General features: G+C 37.0%; 1 protein-coding gene across 5 annotated transcripts in view; it reads left to right on the top strand.

The window, feature by feature from the left end:
- Positions 1 to 17,476, top strand: part of WDR37 (WD repeat domain 37) — a 43,770-nt gene that overhangs the window by 14,383 nt on the left and 11,911 nt on the right. For all 5 annotated transcript variants that reach the window (XM_066200464.1, XM_066200478.1, XM_066200473.1 and 2 more), the window contains 6 exons: positions 4,895 to 5,030; positions 6,393 to 6,464; positions 8,414 to 8,458; positions 10,110 to 10,186; positions 11,759 to 11,996; positions 12,520 to 12,661. In XM_066200464.1, the coding sequence (XP_066056561.1) occupies positions 4,895 to 5,030; positions 6,393 to 6,464; positions 8,414 to 8,458; positions 10,110 to 10,186; positions 11,759 to 11,996; positions 12,520 to 12,661 (710 nt within the window). The remainder of the gene's footprint in view (positions 1 to 4,894; positions 5,031 to 6,392; positions 6,465 to 8,413; positions 8,459 to 10,109; positions 10,187 to 11,758; positions 11,997 to 12,519; positions 12,662 to 17,476) is intronic.

The following is a 17,476-nucleotide window of genomic DNA, read 5'->3' as shown; positions in this document are numbered from 1 at the left end:
TGCCTTTTTTGAAGAAGGGACATTGGAGGGGAGAGAGTGTGCACAGGTGGATGTGGGAGTGCTGTTTTGTAAATAGACCTAAAAAAATAATTCTGTTTCATGAAGGAAATAGAAAACTTGCTAGTGAATTTCTGAATAAAGATTTGGATATTGCAGTTGAAATGGGGAATTAAGTAGGCACCTGTATGTGTACTATTACCAATTTCTTTTTAAAAATAATTTTTATTTTTAGCTATGAGACTAGAACAATTTGTTTCTTTGTGTTGCAAGCTTGCTCATCAGTAGCTAGTGATCTTTTTTTGCTTGGTGTTTTGGCAGTTAACCTTTCTGATGCTTTTCATTTTGTGTATCTGCATTAGCCTGATATTTTTGTTTTCCTCGCTGTCTCCCTTTTTTCAATTTTTTGCAGAGAGTTTACCTGCTGCTCTTTTTTCTTTATATCAGAATCATTTAATGATACATTATTAAGGTTAAATAAAATAAGAGGAAACCACAGTGGAATCTGGTGTGTGAACCAGCTGTATAGGCAGCTCTGTGGTGACCTGTAATGCAGGCTGATATGTGGTGTAGGTGTCTTGGAAATACCTTATGAAATATGAAAGTTTGAGAGTAAGAGTAGAGCAGTGAAATAGACTGAAGCTCCTGTTGTTTATTTGGTCTTTTTTTATTTTGTTGTTTTTCAAACCTTTATTTTTACCCATTTGATGCATATAGGTGTCTCTTTTAATGACGTACAAATTCTTTAATGAGACCTCTTAAATAGTGTAATAGGGGCTGGATACTTTTGGTACGCCTACTGTGTAGTTATGAATTAGTACCCTCTAGTGTGGTGTTGTGTTTTGTACATTTTTTGGTTTGGTTTTGTTTAGTTTTTTTTGTTTGTGGGGTTCTTTTCTTTTTTTTTTTTCTTTTTTTAGGGGGGGTTTTAAGGCAGGTGTTAAATCCTTGTCGTCTTTTACTTTCTTGCAATGTAGCACTCATATTTTTTCCTGGGAAAGACAGGCAGACCTGCCAGCTCCAGTGTGGGAAGCTGGGAAGTATGAGGTGGAGCCTCCTGGGGAACTGATATGCATGCACAGCAAAGCAGCCTTGAGTAGTGGAGTGTGAAGAATTTAATACCTGAACATTATGCACTTCTCTTGTATCAATTGGTAGCCCACAGACGTCTGCATGTGCTGATGTATTTCTTTTCACTGGGCAGTAGACAGGAGCTGAAGGAAGTTACAACACTGAGAACATCTCTATCCAGTGTGTTCTTTGAAACCTGAATGCACTTCACAGAGATGCTTTATTTTGACCTCTCCTTCCTTCCTACATGGAAGAGTCAAAGCTGTAACCTTTTGTCTCTTGACCCACAGAGGGACTATGGTAAAGAGTTAGGAAAGAGTATAACTTTCTAACAAACCATGATTTTTCCATCTGTACCCTGACTGGATATAGTTCCCCAGTACCTTGTCTGAGAAAAAACACATTTAAAGTTTTAAGAGTTCAACGGCTTTGAAATTCTTATGGCTGTACTTTCTATGAGTTCTGAATGAACAATGCTGTTGTCCAAAATAGTTGTGTTCCCAACTCACTGGGGTAGTACATCACAAGTTTTCTCTTCAGCCCTTCTTTTATACTACTACCTTACAGGGGGTTTCTCTCTGTTTTTTTGGATTTTTTTTTTTTTGCCTGTGGAAAATTCGAAGAGACTTAAGTTTTACAAATCAATTGTTTTGTGTAATTGCACACAATTACATTTTTCAGATTGGCAGTGTATATAGCAATTTTTTTTCCTGAAAAGACCTTTTGCTGTTTGCTTAATCTAATGAGAAGGCTGATCCTTGACTGGTTTAATATTGGCAAAAAATACTAGGACTTGGTAAAAAATACTAAAGCAATCTGTTCATTCTCTTGGGGAAAATGCTGAAGTGAACATTCTTAATTCAAGCCCTTCATATGAAATTTCCGTACTGGAATACTTTTCATCTCTTAGCTATATGTGAAGTTGGCAAAACTCATTTCAGAAAAGCATGGTTTTAGCAGTAAGGGTTATCCATCAGTGTCCAAATCCTGAAGAGGTAGATTTAACACTTGGTACTCTTTAAACTAATTTTTTTGTTAATGGACAAGATTCTGTAATTTAGCTGCAGTTGGTTTTAGATGCAGGAATCACTATATGAAATCCATGTTTCGATATTAACAAGATGTAATGGCTGCTGTTAGCGATTCCTGGCTTGTAAAAGTTGTTACAACATCAGGGAAGCATCAATTGTTTATGCAGAGTCCTAAAATAAACTGAAATGATGTAACTTGCTCCATCCAAACTAAATTCCAGGATCTCTGATTTGTCTAGATCAGGATAAAGACTCTTTAAAGAGTGTATTTATTCACCCAGTAGTTAAAAGGAATAAAACTTTTTGGACTATGTAGTTTTATCCTGATTGCTTAAAGTTGCTTCACAGGACATTCTTTTCATCAGGCACAGTGTATTGCTGCTGGACTGGTCCTGAGTTAATCAAATTTTCATTCTTATTTCCAGTGGGCCCTGTCTGTGTAAGAAACTTTGGTGCATGGTGCCTCAGTCTGTTTGTCTTGCAATTGCTTCAGTTTGTATTCAATTTTCACTTGTTTACATAGTAAACAATTGTTTCCCTAATAAATCTTTCTGTAGAAGGAAGTACATGAAACTGTATCAATATAAGAAAGAGGACGGACAAAGGGGAAACACACTCAGCATGTGGTTGATCATTTATTTGTATATGATAATCTACAGAAGTTACTTGAGAAATTTTCTGCACTACAGAGGCCTTTTTTTAGCAAGTTGCATGTTCTTAAAGTATTTCCATTCTTGGCTTGGGACATTGTTTATATGTGTTTAGCAAAGCAGGAAGTAGTCCAGGCCCTGTGTAGTTTATACAATTACTGACATGTGAAGTGAAGGGCATCAAAAAAAGAAAGGAAAAAAAAGCATGGAAAAAGTGTGTGTTGAGTAAATATCTGTATCGGGATATTTACTGTTGGATTGTATTCTTGAGCTCTTTTCTTCTGTGTGTTAATTAAAGACTGCTAATACCTCAAAAGGAGTTTTACATCCTTGCCATTAAATGTTCAGTGAAACCACTGTCCAGCAGTTTTGGACATTCTATGTTTTTTGATGGTAGGGGATAGTTTCTCCTAGAAAACTTTTGCATGAGGGTTTGACTCAACATTAGAAGGACAGAATGCAAGCACAGGCTGAGTTGGAAAATACCAAGTTTGGAGTTTGAGCTGAGAGCTGTATTAGTCCTTTCCTGTTAGTACCTAATTCAGCTGTTCCACTTCTCATACACGAGTCCATTTAATCTGAGGACTGTATTCAATGTGAAAGTTGCATCAGTAGGATTGTGTTCAAAATTTAGGACATTCTGCAGTATGGTTGAACTAATTGTCTTCACCATTAGCCCATTTTCTTTTCAGTGCATCTGTAATGACTCTTCCTTCTGCTGCTGTGAAATCAAAATGTGTATTCGCTGATAATTTGGAATTCAAATAGGGCATTATCATTTCATCATTGGAGAGCTGACATGCTCAGGATTTGGAATGCTCCTGTAGATTTTCTTTTAGCTTTAAAAACCTTTTTTGAAGTAATTTGCTTTAATGACATACTTAAGACCTTCTATTTTAATACCAGAAACTAATGGGATTTTAGCTTTAGTTTATTGTATCTGAAATGTAGACTTAATTAACTTTCTAACTTTTACTAAGCTGTAGATAAGTCTTAATGTGATTTGTGTTGAAGTATTTAAAGGTTTTGATTTAACTGGTCAGATACCTGCCTGTAATTCCATGCTGAGGAAAACACTGATAAATTGAAGCTGTCTTTTTGTTTCAATTTAAGAAAGCTTTTGAGGTAGTCTTTCTCAAAGAGCAGTTATGAGCTTCAAGACTTGTGGGGTAAAAATAGGGTATTTGTAATAGTGGTCTTCACTTTTTTAAGCCATCTTCCATGACTCTTGGTTTCAATTGTCTCTGGAAGTGTTCAGCAAGAGAAACTTTTTTTTTTTTTTTTTTTTTTTAATTTTGCACTCCCCTTTATCTGAAAATGTAGATTTTCTGCAATTTGCCTCCTTTCTGTAGTTGCTTCTGAGTGTTTTGAACATTCCTACACAGTAGTGACTTGTCGTTTTACTGTTTTACTAGACCATCCTTCCTTTCGTTTGATATTACTTATGCACATAGTAATTTGGATTTAATGAGTCTTCTCTGTTTCCCCCTAATAGCTTCACTTTGAGGGAGCATGCTTATCAAATGTTTAAATGAGTTAGACATATTTTTTTTAAAGCTTTATTACACATATAAACAGGCATATGCTCTCAGGTTCATGTTTGATTTGATTAGCTTCATGCAGTTTTAAAGGAAAACAGCAGTGAGTGTTTTAAATTGGAATGTTTCTGGGTTTTACTAGAATTATACAAAAAGTACCTTTTTTCCAAGCACATTACACTGGCTAGCAGGGACTCTCTGAGTTACCAGATGTACTTGTTTGGGAATAGGCCAGGAAAGTTTTAAGGTCTTTTGCTGGTTTTGATCTTTTCCTTTTTTTTTTTTTTTTTTTTTCATTAAAATCCTTACCCAGACTGAATGAGAAGTGCACTCTGCACTTGTACAACTCATTATTCCAATTAGATTGCATTATTGTAGTACAGAATAGTTTGTCTTGCATTCTGTAAAAGGGCTGCTATTAAAGAAGAAAAAGAAGAAATGAGAGGTATATTTGCATTCAAACTCAGTTTCCTACCATCAAATTTTTGACAACAGTGATTTGTCAGAACATTAAAGAATCATGGCAAAGTTCATATCTATTTTTATTTGTGAGATACTTAATCTTGGATCGATGTGGAAAAAAATGTTGGTGTCTCTGCTATTTCAGATTGTATCCAGTTTTAAAACTACAACATCAAGGGCAATCTGTCAGCTGGTAAAGGAATATGTTGGCCACAGGGATGGTATTTGGGATGTCAGTGTCGCGAAAACTCAGCCAGTGGTGTTGGGAACTGCATCTGCTGGTAAAGTTTTGTGTTGCTTGAATATTTAGAAAGTTTTGGTTAAGCCCCTCAGCTATAGCAAATACAGATCCAAAGCATACTTGAAAACTGAGCTCCACGCTGAAAGAGTCCTTTCAAAAAAGTTCTGTAGCTGAAAAATCCTTAAAATTGGGATTTCTTTTCCCTTAGGAGGTTCAAGCATACTTGTTGGTCTTTCTGAAGTATGTGCCAGTTCACTTCCATGCAGGTCACAGTCTCCTTAGTCAGCTCCGGCATGTTGGGTGGGGTGGGTGGGATGGGGAGCTGCATGCTTGAGGAGGCCTCTAGCACAGAATTCCAAATGGCTGTGTACAGAGATCCCTGCAAGCTTTGTATCCTAGCATTGTTTAGCCTTTTTTTTAATAGAAGCTGTACATGTGGTCATAGTTTGCATATTCTTGTATTCTTGCATTCTGTCTTTTGCCTCAGAACACAGGGGCAGCTAAAAATCTTAATTTTGACTCCTTTTAACTTTATTAGATTTATTCCTTCCTCTTGAGGGGGTACAAGTACTAATGAACAAGTCACTAAATCTGTTAGAGTCCAGAAATCAATGTAGAGACTTGGGTAGTTTTGGAAAATTATTAGGGAAATTAATCATAACCAGATATAATCAATCAATTTGAAGTGACATTCTTTTGAAGCTGGAACAGAATCCAAAGGTACTGCCTAGACTTTAATATTTACGGACCAGAAATCTCTGCTGCTTGAACTGAACTGTTACAATTTTTATGTGCCTGCTGAGGGGGCACATTTTGTCTTTGTGTGGGACATCTTGTCTTTGTCCTGATTTAACTGGAAAACAGCTGTTCTCCAGTTCAGCTTTAAGGTACTACCCACTTAAATACTTAAGTTAATTGTTTATTTTTGGGTGTGGCAGGATAAAGGAGTGGCATTTGGAGTGATTTCCTTTTTAAATTAAGTTTTTTAGTGCTCTGCAGTGACCTGTATGCATCTGGGATTTCCATGCAGAAAGTAAATAGACTGTGCAAAGAATTCCTGTTTGTAGTGACTGCCTTTTTCACCATGGAATGCTTTCTCTGTTTTTATCTGAGTCTCATGATACACAGCTGGAGCATTATACAGAAGCATATAACCAAGTTTTGCCTTCCAATACTTGCTGCAAATTAATCTGATTAGGACAGCACCTTTACTTTTTTGGGGAGATGTGTACAGTGATAAGAAAATGTTATGTTTTTTAAATAAGGTGATAGTCAAGAGTTCTACATTTAAAGTCGATTTCTTATGGTATGTGCTACAGTGGAAGATGACTTGTTTGTTGAAAGGGTAAAAATGAAAAACATATGTTTTCAACTATTTACAGCTGCGTTTTAATCTTTGTAGATCACACTGCTTTGCTGTGGAGCATAGAAACAGGAAAGTGCCTTGTCAAGTATGTAGGGCATGTTGGCTCAGGTAAGGTAAGGGTATGTTGTGAAAGCTGGGAACAGAGCATGGGAGGGGGAATGTGTTTTGGCCTGCTACAGAAATGTTTATTGTGGTTTCACTTGCAGGTTTGCCAACATCATTAACAAGTCAATTGTGAAGTTCCACTAATTTTCATACAGAGAGCATTTTGTAATATGATTCTTTATTGGAGAGGCACATTAAGACAGTTTTGCAAATGCTAAATGAATAAACAAGTCCATATAAAGAAATTTACAGGCACAGTTACGACGCTCAGAAGTTAAGTGTCACAACTCATTGTGATGTTGTGCATGTGGAGAACAAAAGAAGCTTATATAATCAGAAATTAGCTGTCTTGCAGGATCTGTGTTATATTTGGTTTAGAAACTACAGATGCTGGGTGAATATCTTTTTACACTTCTTTGTTTAAGATCCCATATATAATTTGCTGCATAATGCAAAGATCTTGTTTTTAAGACAGTTAAATATAGGTGTTTTTAAGACAGTTAAGTATAGGTGTTTGTCTGTCTTTATACCAGCATGAATATTGTGGAAACTTTTTTAAACCCCTCTTTGGCTGGGGAGGTGCAGTGCAGTGTTTTTGACATTAATCTTAATTTTTGGTGTCCAATGACAAGAACTTGATTAACCCCCTTCTGCCTCTTAATGATTTCGAATACAGGATTTTATAGACCAAAACTGGAGAGGTTTTCTATAGCTTTAATTTGTTGTTGTGAACTGAGCACTTTGAGTTATCATACCCTGGGAAAGTGAGGAACCCAGTCATTGACCAGGATTGTTTGGTTAAATAACTCAATACATCACATGAACTTTGTGGCAAGAGTACAAATAGAATTAAGTTCTCTAGACCTGCTTCAGCTGTGAGTTGTACTTTTTCTTCCTGCTACATTACTTCTAGCTCCTAGAGCACAAAGATAAATGCATAGAAACAACTGGTAACACGTTAGTGTGTTCAGATTTCTCAGGTTGTTTGCTGCATGGACCTCTAAGTTCTATAAAGTCATGTTTGAAAACTTCACTCACTTGAACTTTTGTGCTGGTAGATTTCTTTTAAAATTGTTATTTGGATAACTGTGAAAATAAGTTCTAACTTAAGTTCTAACTTGTATTTATAAACAACTGTCTTTGAACAACAACAACAACAAAATTATATTGAATATAAACTTTATATAACTATATATCTATAAATTATAATAGAAATAATGTAATTTTTGTGTAATAAAACTTTTTTTTTGTTTGACAATTGATTTGAAGTGGTGCAAAGGTGATGGATGCCAGCAGCTGGTGCCCCATAGAGTTAGCTCAGTTTAAGGAGTATCTTTTTAGACTCATTACACCACGCTCTCCCAACAACATATGCATCTATTTTACTTGTATAATGGATGGAAATGAGTTCTGAGTTCTGTCTTGAATTGAATTTTCTGCATTGAAATGAAATGAAGAGCTTTGTTGGTTGATGAAATTCTTGCAGGACATCATGTTTTGATTACATATGGTTGGAGGGCTGAAATCTGATTTGTGTTACTTGCATCAGGTTTTCAGGCATTTGTTCTTGCAATCCTAAGTAATAAGCAGAATGTTGATGGTAACATATAGTAAGTTTTCATTAAGTTAGAAATAATTATGGATATTTAAATTGTCTTTATGGAAGTCCAGAGCTTATCCTCTGTCAGTTTACATACAATTTGAGTATGGTTTGTTTATCCTTTCTAACATGAACCACTTGTACTAGATTCATGAAATAACTTGCTAGAAAATGTGTTGTTGTATAATCAGTTGTAGCTGCTTTTCTTGATACCACACTTTTGTATCACCTACAAGATTACTACCAAAAATTGCTGAAAACTTAAGACAGCTTGATTTTTCAATGCTTTTAATGATAAAATAATGTGAAAGAATTCTTTTAGTATACTAACTTAAAACTTTTTTTCATACAGTAAACTCCATAAAGTTTCATCCCACTGAGCAAGTGGCTCTTACAGGTATGGAATGTTTTTTCATATGTTAGGTATGTTAATCTTGATGGAAAATAAGTGTAATTTGCTAATTTGTTCTGGTTGCCTCTCTCCCTATTGCTTTGTCAGCATCCTTGTTGATTATTTTTATATTTGGAGGCATAACAAATCGGAGCCAGATCTTGCATCTGTGTTTTTCCTATTGTGTTGTCATTTGTGCTTGCCTGCTCCAAACCTGACACTTGGAATCATGCATCAGGTGAATGTTCTGGAATTCATCCCAGAGTACTCAAAGAACTAGTGGGTGTTATGGCAGGATACCTCCTGATTACCTACCAAAGTTCTTGGGAGTCTGGAGAGGTCCCTTCTGGCTACTGCTACTCCAATTTTACAAGGGTGTGAGGAAAGTCCTATGGAACTACAGACCTGTTAATCCAATCTCAGTTCCTGAAAAAATTATGAAGATTATACCGGGTACTGCTGAAAGGCATTTAAAGAATAGTGCAGTCATCAGGCACTGTCAACATGTGTTCACAAAGGGTAAGGTCCTGCTTAAATAATTTGACATCCTTCTAGGATAAAGTCACCTGCGTAGTGGATGAAGGGAGTGTTGTGGATTAAGTTTTTCTGGTTTTTAGTAAGGGTTTTGGTACTGTCCTTCACAGTGTTGTTCTGGAGAAGTTGTCCAGCTGTGGGATGAGCCAGTTCATGGTGTGCTGTGTGGGCAGCTGGCTGAAGGGCAGAACTCAGGGTTGTAGTAAATGGGGCTGCATCTGGCTGGCAAAGGATCAACAGTGGTGTTCCTCAGGAATCAATTCTAGGACCAGTCCTGTTCAGTAGATTTATCAGTGACCTGGATGCAGGAGTTGAATGCATCATTATCAAGTTTGTTGGTGATCCCAAACTGGGAGGTACTCCTGATGCTCATGAGGGACAGGAGGCCTTTCAGAGGGATCCAAATAAGTGAAAGCACTGGGCGATGATTAATGGGATGAAATTTAACAAGTTCTGATGCCAGGTGCTGCAGCTAAAACAGAGTAATGCTGAGCAAAAGTATAAATTGGGAGAGGAGTGGCTGGAGAGCAGCCCTGCAGGATTAGAACATGTTTGTCCTAACCATAGCAAGGATAATCTTGAGTTTGCCCTTAGTTAATGAGTAAGTCTATTTTGAAGCAGATGGAGTTAAAATCACATGGTACCTTCTGAACTGTAAACTGCTACTAGCTAAGCTGAGTTGTTTAAGGCAGAAGAGGAATAGCTTCACACTTCCTATTTTGGGTTTCTCGTTAAAATGATGGTAAAATCATTTAATGAAAGAAATAATTGAATAAAGAGCCCCACTATTTTGAGAAACAGTAAACAAGTATCTGGTGATATATTAAATGCCTTCTTCAAATGTTACGTATTGAGCAGCGGTGAGACTCATGTTCTGATGTGTGGTGCTCAAGTGCATGTTACACTGTAGGAGTGATTGATTTGGGAGCTGCTTATATCTTGCATAATGAGTTACGTTTAAGATGTTGAGACTTGCTTGCCATAAAGTTCATAATGGTGTCTGTTAGGAGAAGATGCAACTTAGACAGTGTTGCTAAATGTAATATTAAAGCTTGTTTTTATTGCCCATGGAAATACTCTTATTTATTCTCTCTTTTTTTTTTCCTTCTCTTCCCCTGTGCAGCATCTGGAGACCAGACAGCTCACATCTGGAGATACATAGTACAGTTGCCTACACCTCAGCCAACTGCAGACTGCAATGTAAGCAATCAACTTGCTGCAACTAAACTAATTGCACAGCAATTTCGTCAGATACAGGCTTTATGATAAGACTGAATGTTAAATTTACACATAATTTAAAAAATTATATTTCAGGACTGCCAAAGGTGGGATTTTAAGGTTTTAGTTTACTAACAGCTGTATTTCAGCTTTTCTTTGAAAATAGACTCCCTTCATGTTTTCAAAGGCATTTGGTGCAGAATAGAATTTAGAGCTTCAAGTAGGTGAATTGACTTTTTGTTCAAGGTAGTAAATGTGTAAATGAACAGTCAAATAACTTATTTTTTATAATAATGATACTCTTTTAAAGCTGGTTAAAATTTTGTAGGATAACTTACTGAGGCACCTGTATTAGCTGTAGTTGCTGTGGATTGAAAACTGATGGTAAAGACTTGTAATTTTGGCATTTATTTAATTGAGTCTTTATTGATTTCTAATCAACCCTTGCCAGCACATATCACACTTCCTGATTTTACTGTCCCCAGGCCTTTATTTAGTCAGTATTTACTCTAGCCTGTCAAATGCTTATTTTACTTAAAAGCACCCATACTAAATTGTGAAGAAAACACAATTTATAGCAGGGGCAAGAGTTGACTGTATAATACAAGATGGATTTCTGAATGGAAAATGTCTGATTCAGTTTATTTGATTTGGTGTTTCCATTTTGAAAGAAAATACAAATGTTATCTTTTCCACCCCCCAGTAACATAAAAGAAAGATGTTTTTGTCTTGTGTTAGTGTAAAAGGAGTTCAGAGAGTGTTTAATGATGAGCAAAAGAATTTATTTTGCATCCAGTTTACATCAGCACTGCATGATGACTGTGTATGGACCAACAGGCAAATATTGCTGTAATGATTTGATTTTAATGGATAAAATATATCTGTGAATTATTATCTTCCCAAAGATTAACATAGTCAGTATCCTGTTAAATGCTTCCTACCTTTAAAAATTGAAAGAAGTCCCTTGATAATGTGCTGCAATGAAACTCTACGGTAATACACTTACCAGATAGTAAAGGGGACTGATATTCAGAGCTAAAAAGTTGGGAGGAGATTTTAAAATGAAGTAGAAACACTTCACCACTTCCCTGGTAGCCCGTTCCAAGGCTTGATAACCCTTTTGGTGAAGAAATTTTTCCTAATACCCAGTCTAAACATCCCCTGGTGCAACTTGAGGATGCTTCGTCTTGTCCTATCACCTGTTCCTTGGGAGATGAGTCTGGCACTCAGCTGTCTGCACCCTCCTTTCAGGGGGTTGTAGTGAGCAAGGAGGTCCCCCCTGAGCCTCCTTTTCTCCAGGCTGAACAACTCCAGTTCCCTCAGCTGCACATCAACAAGTTGTTAAAAGGAGTTACTAAAACTGCATTTCACTTACTGGTTATATTCCTTCAGCTAAGTTTGTGATGGTGAGTACTGGAATAGGCTGGGTGCAGCAGAATTCATTTACCCCCATTCACGTTAAGGGGATTGGGAAGCATTTACTTACAAAATGTAGCTTAGGGACATTCTTTCCCTTCTATTCTACATTTTTTTTTTTTTTCTTGAATTTTACAGCAAGTTTCTGGAGAAGATGAAGTTGAAATCTCAGATAAAGATGAACCTGATGGAGATGGTGATGGTTCCAGTGATTGCCCCACTGTCAGAGCCCCGTTAACTTCACTGAAAAGCCATCAAGGAGTGGTCATAGCAGCTGACTGGCTGGTTGGGGGGAAGCAAGCTGTTACAGCATCATGGGACAGGACAGCAAATCTGTATGATGTAGAGACTTCTGAACTTGTCCATTCTCTTACAGGTATCTGTTCACTCACAAAAAAAATCAAATTGGTCGTTTGTTTTTACATGAGGGATTATTTGTAGATCCTAAAACACTGAGAAAAGTAAGTTGTTTCTGTGGAGCAGGATGTGAATGTGTACCATCTGCTGCTCAGTGTTGTAATAGTTTTTAAAATTGCAGTCTCGTAAATCCCCTGAGCATGGATTTGTCTTCTTTTAAGCTTATGATTTAACCCGTGAAACAATAGTTGTTTAAATTGAATGTACCCAGATTTTAGTTCTTGCAGAAGGCTTTTGCTGTGTTCATGGTGTGTTAAGCAGCAATAACCTACACTACTGAATGTGAAATAAGTAGCGTGGTTTTTGCCTTCAAATACATTCCCAAACTTTTACAGCAGTAACAGGATTAAAGTTCAGAATGATCGTTACTCCTTTCTGTTTGGGAAAAAGAGAAAAAAAATCATTAGCATTTCATTCCAAGTGTGTGTGGAAATGAAAAGTCTAATTTTCATTGCCTTACGTGTTCTCATGTGTGATTGTAGGGCACGACCAAGAGCTCACGCATTGTTGTACACATCCCACCCAGCGTCTGGTGGTGACATCGTCACGCGACACCACCTTCCGCCTGTGGGATTTCAGAGATCCTTCTATCCATTCTGTGAATGTCTTTCAGGGCCACACAGAGTAAGTGACAGCTCCTTCACAGCTTTTCACAAGTTCAAAAAGTTGCAAATCTGCTCAGAACTGTTCCTGTGCGCTTTTTGAGGTACTGAGTTCAATCCTGTTTTGTGAGACTGATTTTCACAGAAGCCCCCAGTTGTCCTCCTTCAAATGTAGCACAGCAGTACATAATTTCTGAAACAGCAGCCAGGGCTCTTGGTGTGCTATTGCTCATATGGTAAGTCTTGATAAAAATTGTTACAATTAAAGGTGATTTAAGGTATGAAGTTCTTTTTGGCATTGGTTATGCTTGCAGTTTGGGGTTATTGCTGTGATGCAGTGGATCAAGTAGGTTGTCTCTGCTTGTCTTGATACTCACTGTGAAGTAAAGGTTACTCCTCTGAAACCAGTGGATAAAAAAGGATTAATTTTTACCCCTAAAAGCTTCTAATTTTTTACATAAAGTAAGAAATAAAAGTACAGGCACCAATTGCCATGTTCTGTCAAAACTGTGATTCTGATGTAACTTTTTTAGTTACCAATTTAGGCTTAATGTTGCTATACTGACTGCTGTTGAATATGGACAGATGTAGTCCTGAGAATCTGTGTTCTGCTGTTTACTTAACTTTCTGGTTTTTGGTGCTCTGGTACATGGAAAATGCAGGTGTAACTTGTAACTTTACCCAAGGAAGCAAATCTTTTCTTGACTTGTGAATGTTTGAGCTTGACTGTTTCTTAAAAAATTTCACCTCCTTTCTTCAGAAGAAAAGATGATTGTTAATCCTAGCTCAAAATACAAACCCCAAGTATTTATTCACATTTATGGTTTTTGTTAATTCAAATGTGTAATTTACATTATGGCTGAGTTTCAGCACGTTTTTTTTTTATTTTCGTAGCTATTGACTAGCCTATGTATAAACTCAAACTTCTTTAACCCCCTCTGCCCTGGACTCCTGAGCTTGATAAATTACTTGGTGCTTCACAGTCATCCTGTATAAGTGGCCATCTTCTCCTGATAGAGCAGTAAGCTTGATTTTGTGGCCTACATCCTAGAATTGTTTCATCTCATCACTTTTGTGTTCTTCTATCACTTTTCCTAGAATGTTGTATAAAGATGGAAGGTGGCGTTTCCATTGGTGCTTGCATTTTTTCCCAAGCTGATTAACTGCTTTGTCTCAGGATGTTTTTTTAGAGAAATGACCAGGACTGACATTTTTGTTTTCCCATATATTTGCTGAGACCAAATGATGATGATCTTGGGTGATGGTGCATACTGTAAAAACTATTAGCTGGTGTTTTGGCTTCCATTGCTGACCCCTATAAACTAGCAGAGACTTTATTGTTTAGGAATGGAATAGACCTTGTGCAACCTCTTCAGTAGCTCTTACTCTAGCTTTTAATCATCTTCATATTTGTGTTTGTCTGCTGTATCAACTGTCTCTGTTTTGTACTTTGAATGTATGGGTTTTTAGTATTGACATAGGCTTTTTCACCAAATACACCTGAAATTTGATGGTCTCAAAACTGATTTTACTTTTCAGTGACCAGGGCTGCTGAGGTCTCTCATTTGTGGAAGGGGTAATTCTGTTACAGGTGTTTCACTGATGAGTTGATATTTTTGCAGTTGAGACATACTTTGAGGAATTTTATTTTTGTTCCTTTATTGTACTGCCTACTGGGAAAATATTTTTGAATTACCCTCTCATCAACACTGCAACAATCTCTTCACCTTAAGCAGTGTAGAAGAAACTGTTGGGTTTTTTTTTTTTTTTTTGGCTTTTCTGAATGCCTGTTTGAATAATTTGCCAAGTATTTAATATTTTGATAGGCCCTTGGCATCAGTTCTGTAAATTGGATGTTACAGTTGTTGTAACACTGGTGATTTAAAGTCCTCAACCATAAATTTTAACACCCTCTGGCTCGATAGTACCTGATGAGTCTGGCGCTCACAGAGCAGTTATTTTTTCACCACATCAACTCCTAATGCGCTATGCCAATATAATTAGATGCCAGACATCTCTATCATGAGGCCAGCATTCCGTGTAGATTCTGTACGCCCAAAATCTCATTCCATGCGACCCCTTCCTTCCGGCTCCTGGCGGGATCCGCGCCACAGCCGCTCACCAGCAGGTGGCAGCACCGCGCCGCGGCCGGCGCCCGGCCCGAAGGCAGCGGCGCGATCTCGGCTTTCGTTGATTAGCCTTAATGAGCGACGCTGAAGGTGTGCTCGAAATGGCTCATTGTCGTGTAAAAACTAAAACTGATGCTGATGTGTTGAGGGTCTAAAGAGTCCTGTTGTAGACAGAGTGTATAAAGCTTTTGTAGAGTTAATTGATGTGTAAAAAGGAAGAGATGCAGTGCATTGTCCTGTATGTCAGTGATGACGTATCATCATCTGTGAGAGATTATTTGTATCTTAAGTGGACTAAGAAATCACCTATCAATTTGGTGTCCTGAGCATAGCTTTATTAAAAGCAGAACATTTTTTATGGTCTAGCACCAAGACAGTTTAAGAAAAAAAATTCTCTTCCAGTAAGGCCAGAAGTAATCATTATGATCAACCTGTCTGTCTTGAGCTGCTTGCATGGATAACCGTTTTGAATTAAGAGGTAATTTTAGAATTGTCAACTGTATGTTAGCTTGTTTCGATGGTAAAGATCTCAGTTTATCTCTACACAAATTTCATAGGTTGCTTGTTGCAGTGTTTAATGACTTCCCTGTTAAACTTCTTGTGCCTCCCTAGTCTGTCTAACTTCAGATTCATCTTTTGTTTTTTTTTTTTTTATCTTCAAGAGCTTTGTTTCCTATGTTAATTATAGAAGTTTCCTGTATTTTCTTCTTGTATTTTCTGTTCTTATTTACAAGTTACCTATTTTGCCTCCAAGTGTGTTTCTAAGTATGTTTGGACATTTATAGACTAAATGTAGTCTATAATAGTTAGTTGATACGTTGATACTTTGAATGTAGTACATTGATAATACTTTTGCCCTTCAAACCTACATTGAGCTGGGTTTTTTTTCGAAGTTGTATCTTCCCATTGGAAGTTTCCAGTTCCGTAAACATTGCTTGTTTACATTTTTCCTATATATGTATGTGTGTGTGTGTATAAATATGACTGTTTCGCTTCAGTAAATGACTTATTTGCCTGTGCCCTGCCCACATAGCAGTAAAAGTAGCTTGTCACTTACCGTTTTAGATTTGTCCCAGTTCATCTCACTTACTTATTCTTTACTGATAAAAAAAAAATGAAATGGTGTGGAAATAAGACTGGTATTTGCTTAAATAGAAATACTTTTTATTGTATGGTTCTCTATGTGTACCAATAGGAATTTGTCTTACTAGTGCTGTGAATCCCCAGTCACATCCCCATCTGAAAAGTTTAACAGAGCCCTGGGAAAAGATTACATTTATGTTATAATCCAATAATTATGATTATGTTATAATTATGTTATAGTAATGTTATAACTTGTGGCCTATAAACTAAATTGATTTCCTGAGTTAAAGCCTCCAAAAATCATACTGGTGATTCATATTCCAATATCTTTTTTTCCAGCGGTTACTGCTTTGATATACATGACTGATAATAACAGCTGTTCTCCTGTTGAGAAATTATTCCATTTAGAGGTTATTGATTAGAGCTCTTCAAGCTGAACCAAGGTTTTGTTGTGCAGAGCAAAATGGTTCTGGCATCTACATGACAGTGTTCATTCCACTTCACTTGTGCTTTCCTTTGCTGACACCTGCACAGCCTGTCTTTTCCAAGCTGTGAAGGCTTTGCTTTTCCCAACACGGTGGCCTAGTTGAGTAACTCTGGTGTTGACATGCTCTTGAATATCTGCTTGATGAGTTTTTCTGTCCCTTTAAGTACTCTACGTGCGCTGGGGTGTGTCTTGATGTGTGAAGCCTTCTAAAATGTTAATGCTGAAAATGTTTACCATTTGTAGCTTAAAAAAACCCCAAATTTAGTTTAAACAGGTCTAGCCAGTACTTTACAGATTTTTTTCATTTGTTCTGACAGTTTAGTAACACAGGAAATAAATTAATCTCCTATGCGCAGCAGAATGTTTGTTAGCTAGTGGATTCATCTACAGTGTTTAAACTACAGCTTTTGTTTCACATTTGAAGTATCTTGATACTTATATGCAGCTGAAAAGTTATTTGGTGAATAATAAAGGGTTTTGTTTTCTTTAGTGATTGAGGTACACAGTGGTTGGTGTCATGGCTCTTGAAATGCTTGAAAAGAAATATGCAGGGCTTCAAAGTCTGTAGTTGCAAATACCATCTTTCAGAGAATAAAGTGATGTCTTCAGAAGCACCTTTGACTTGCTATCCTTAAGTGAATATCCTTTGTTAATGCTTTTTGGTTTTTCAGTATATAGTTATGCACCACCTTGCCATGGCAATTAAATGCATTTTTGGCTTGAAAAAAACCCCATAAATTAGAGTGGGTACTTTTGTCCTAGCCACAAAAAATTACAAAGTTTGTTTACTACTTTTCAACCTTACTGATCTTTGTGGCTAGATTGGGCTAGTGCATCAAGCATGAATGTGTGTTAACTGTGGAATCTGTATCTGTGTGTTACTTTCTGGGCAAATTCAGGAAAAAAAATGCTGATCATGGATCTTATGTTATATCTTACAAAGAGCTTATAGCTCTTTTGGACTGCAGCATATTCCATCTCCTTTCACTCTGCCTGTGTGGCTGTAAGAGACCAGAAGGGAAAGTTCCTGTTCATTTGCTGCCTGTATGTCTCTGAATGTGCAGCTGAATGGTGAGTTGTGCTTCATCCTGAGAACTTCGAAGTTAGAGAATTACAAATATGTCTTGTTTCAAATTCA

This window comes from Chamaea fasciata, unplaced genomic scaffold (assembly GCF_029207755.1).
Source record: "Chamaea fasciata isolate MVZ Bird 193981 ecotype frontalis unplaced genomic scaffold, bChaFas1.0.hap1 SCAF_1, whole genome shotgun sequence".
Taxonomy (NCBI): Eukaryota; Metazoa; Chordata; class Aves; order Passeriformes; family Sylviidae; genus Chamaea; species Chamaea fasciata.
The sequence above is the reverse complement of the archived record's forward strand: the minus strand, read 5'-3'. Positions and strand labels throughout refer to the sequence as shown.